We start from the raw sequence: 3114 nt of genomic DNA on the forward strand, positions 1-3114 counted from the left end.
GCCCCGCACGACGAGTTGTGAGCGGCTCAGAGACTGGTCGGAGCTCTCCACGCTCCCCTGATTCTATTGGACGCCTCGGGGGCGCGCCGCATGTCACGCATTCCACAACATCCAACATTGCATCAACAAGCGGCGGCGGCGTCCGGCGATATTGCCGGATTTGGGCCAATGCACAAAACAACCCGCAGCACCGGCGCGCTTCGGCCCATGGGGGAGTAGTATCGGCCAGAGGGTCTGCGCGCACCGTTTTCTCACATCTCAGTCCTTTTTGTGCGCCCCAGAGATGTGCTTTAAACGAACGTCAACAAACGAATCGCTCCTCCGGCAGGGGGGCGCACACTCGCAGGCCCGAGAGCGGCCGAGTGGCCAAGGGCCCCGCGCCGTGCAGGGGGCCGGGCCACACGACCAGGCCCCCACGCACCGCGCGCTCAATGGTTCTCTCGCGAACTACACACTCCACACAGAGACGCACAAACAATAACGCGAGACATGGCGCGACGACGCCAGTAGACAGACGATCCCGCTTGCATGCTCAGCGTTCCATCCTCGGCGGCTGGCTCTCCCGCGCCGCCGCCTCTCAGCTCTACCTGCTGTCGCGCGAGTACCACACGCACCACGCCAGCCTGCGGGTAGAGGCGAGGGGCGGGCGAGGGTCGGTCGCGTGGCGCAGTGCGGGGCGCAGGCGCGTCGCTGCGCGCGGTGGTGTGCGGTGTGTGCCGGGGCGGGGCGGCGGGGGAGCGGTGTCCGCGGCACCCGACGAGCACCAGATAGCAGACGAGCATCCACCTGCGGGAGAGGCGTCGGGGAGAGAGGCGTCGGGGAGAGAGGCGTCGGGGAGAGAGGCGTCGGGGAGAGAGGCGTCGGGGAGAGAGGCGTCGGGGAGAGAGGCGTCGGGGAGAGAGGCGTCGGGGAGAGAGGCGTCGGGGAGAGAGGCGTCGGGGAGAGAGGCGTCGGGGAGAGAGGCGTCGGGGAGAGAGGCGTCGGGGAGAGAGGCGTCGGGGAGAGAGGCGTCGGGGAGAGAGGCGTCGGGGAGAGAGGCGTCGGGGAGAGAGGCGTCGGGGAGAGAGGCGTCGGGGAGAGAGGCGTCGGGGAGAGAGGCGTCGGGGAGAGAGGCGTCGGGGAGAGAGGCGTCGGGGAGAGAGGCGTCGGGGGGAGAGGCGTCGGGGAGAGGCGTCGGGGATAGCGACGCCGGGGAGAGGCGTCGGGGAGAGGCGTCGGGGAGAGAGACGCCGGGGAGAGGCGTCGGGGAGAGCAGGGGAGGAACCCACCCGTCCTCCTCCTCCCGCTCCGCCACCGGGATGGGCCAGCCGTGCTCTCCTACACACGAGCAAGAGGAGGCGTCGGCGGGCGCGCGAGCAGCGGAGCGCGACCGCCCTGCTGCGCTCTCGCCCTCTTGCGACTTTGCGCCCTTTCGCGGCGACTTAGCCGCCCTCGGCGCGCCGGGAGGCGGTTGCAGCCGCGGGTCGGGCGGGTCGAGGCCGACGGTGGGCGGGGAGTCGATCTCCGGGTCGGAGAGGGAGCCTTGCGAGTCCTCGAGCGAAGCGATGTGCTGCTGCAGCCGCTCCGGGAAGTACTTTCGGTCCATGCCGAGCAGCTTCTGGATGACGTACGAGATCGGGTTCGCGTCGCTCGCGCCGGGCTGCGACGCGTCCGCGCCGCCTAGCAGCCAAGGAGAGCGAGTCGCTACTCACGCCGCCCAGCGGCCATGAAGAGCAATCGCTGCTAACCAGCAGCAGCAGCAGACCGAAGCCTTCCTCCTCCGCGGCGGCCGGGCGACGGGTGGTGGGTGGGAAGGGGCTGGGACAGCCTCACCGTCGGAGTGGAAGAGGGGCGAGGCGCGCATCGCGACGACAAAGGGCTGCATGAGGAGGACCTTGGCCATTGCGTTCTGGAGGTTCGTGGCGCAATGCTTGTCGTGCTTCTTTGCTATCTTGAGCACCGCGAGGTAGTTGAGGATTAGCCACCGCAGGCACGCGTGCACCTGCTCCGTTTATGTGAGGATTAGCCACCGAGGCCCGACAGCGACGCCAACTCGCCAGAGACGGATGTGTGGGCCGAGGTGTGCACCTGCTCCTCTTGCTGCTGGCGGAGGTACGGCAGCTCCTCAGTCGCTCTTTCCCGATCGAGCAGCTCCTTCTCCTGCCGCAGCCAGAACGCGTTGATCGACTGCAGGTCCTCGCGGATGATCTTCTTGAAGTGGCCCGTTTGGAAGATGGAGGTGATCTCGTGGCTCGCGAGCCTAGGCTTCGAGGGCCGGGTTAGGGCCTGGATTGAGCTTGCGTCCAATACACCGAACGCGAGCCTGCTCTTGATCAATTTCTTTAGCTGCTTGTACCTCAGCCTCGGCCAGTCGGGCGTCCCGGCCAGCTCGAGCTGGTACAGCCGGCCAAACTTCATGCGTCCAGCGAGCGATCAGCGCCGTTCTGGCGCACTTGATCCAAACCTACACACAGTGTCCTCACCTCCACCAGTCGAAGGTGGTGGAGCCGCTGCTAAAGCCGTCGGTGTGAGGGGAGTGCAAAAAAAAAGGCGTGGCGCATTGCTGAACCCTCCCGTACGTGCTTGTGCTTCCTCCTTCGCTGTCCCATCTCCTCATCTCTTTCCCGCCTGGGCGGGGCGGTGGGCGGGCGCGCGGTGCGGCGTGGCGTGTGCGTGTGTGCGACTGCAACGAAGGACCGCTCGCAGAGGACCATTGGGTTTGTACTATTAACAACGAAGGCGCTCTCAAAAAGAATTTTACTACTCGTATGTGGGAAGGCGAAGAACAGCGCTGAGTACTTATTAAATGAACTCGGGGGCACAGGACGCGGCACAAACGGGGTACTCACTTGAAGAACAGCCCAGGCACGAACAGAAAAAGAAAAAGTGCGCCGCACCAAACCCATCGGCTGGGTGCGGCCAGCTGTCGGGTTCATATCCGCGACCCGTGAGCCCTGCTCATCGACTTGACCGCCGTTGACCGCCCGCGCCCCGCCCCTTTTGCGCAGCAACACCTTAAACTTTTCAGGCCCTCCAAATTCGGGTCGAGCGTAGCGGAGTGGGCCCCGAGTTTGAAATTGGGCGACGGACGCTTGCGTCCTAGCCTCCAACAATGCCTCCCCGGCGCAGAGGGGC

General features: G+C 66.0%; 2 protein-coding genes across 2 annotated transcripts in view; one reads left to right on the forward strand and one right to left on the reverse strand.

The window, feature by feature from the left end:
• The window catches only part of EMIHUDRAFT_239848 (hypothetical protein), a gene marked incomplete at both ends in the record, with an annotated part of 2775 nt that extends 2556 nt beyond the window's left edge, over window positions 1-219 (forward strand). Inside the window, one exon of the mRNA XM_005775677.1 lies at window positions 131-219. Coding sequence (XP_005775734.1) covers window positions 131-219 — 89 coding nt within the window. The remainder of the gene's footprint in view (window positions 1-130) is intronic.
• A 364-nt stretch (window positions 220-583) lies between these two features.
• Window positions 584-2397, reverse strand: EMIHUDRAFT_116534 (hypothetical protein; the record flags this gene model as incomplete). The annotated part of the gene is made up of 5 exons (XM_005775678.1): window positions 584-623; window positions 754-786; window positions 1269-1659; window positions 1813-1981; window positions 2068-2397. The coding sequence occupies 5 exons, from the start codon at window positions 2395-2397 to the stop codon at window positions 584-586; spliced, it is 963 nt and encodes a 320-aa protein (XP_005775735.1).
• Between the last annotated feature and the right edge of the window lie 717 nt (window positions 2398-3114).

The sequence above is a fragment of the Emiliania huxleyi genome (genome assembly GCF_000372725.1).
Source record: "Emiliania huxleyi CCMP1516 unplaced genomic scaffold EMIHUscaffold_297, whole genome shotgun sequence".
In the NCBI taxonomy this organism is placed as follows: domain Eukaryota; phylum Haptophyta; order Isochrysidales; family Noelaerhabdaceae; genus Emiliania; species Emiliania huxleyi.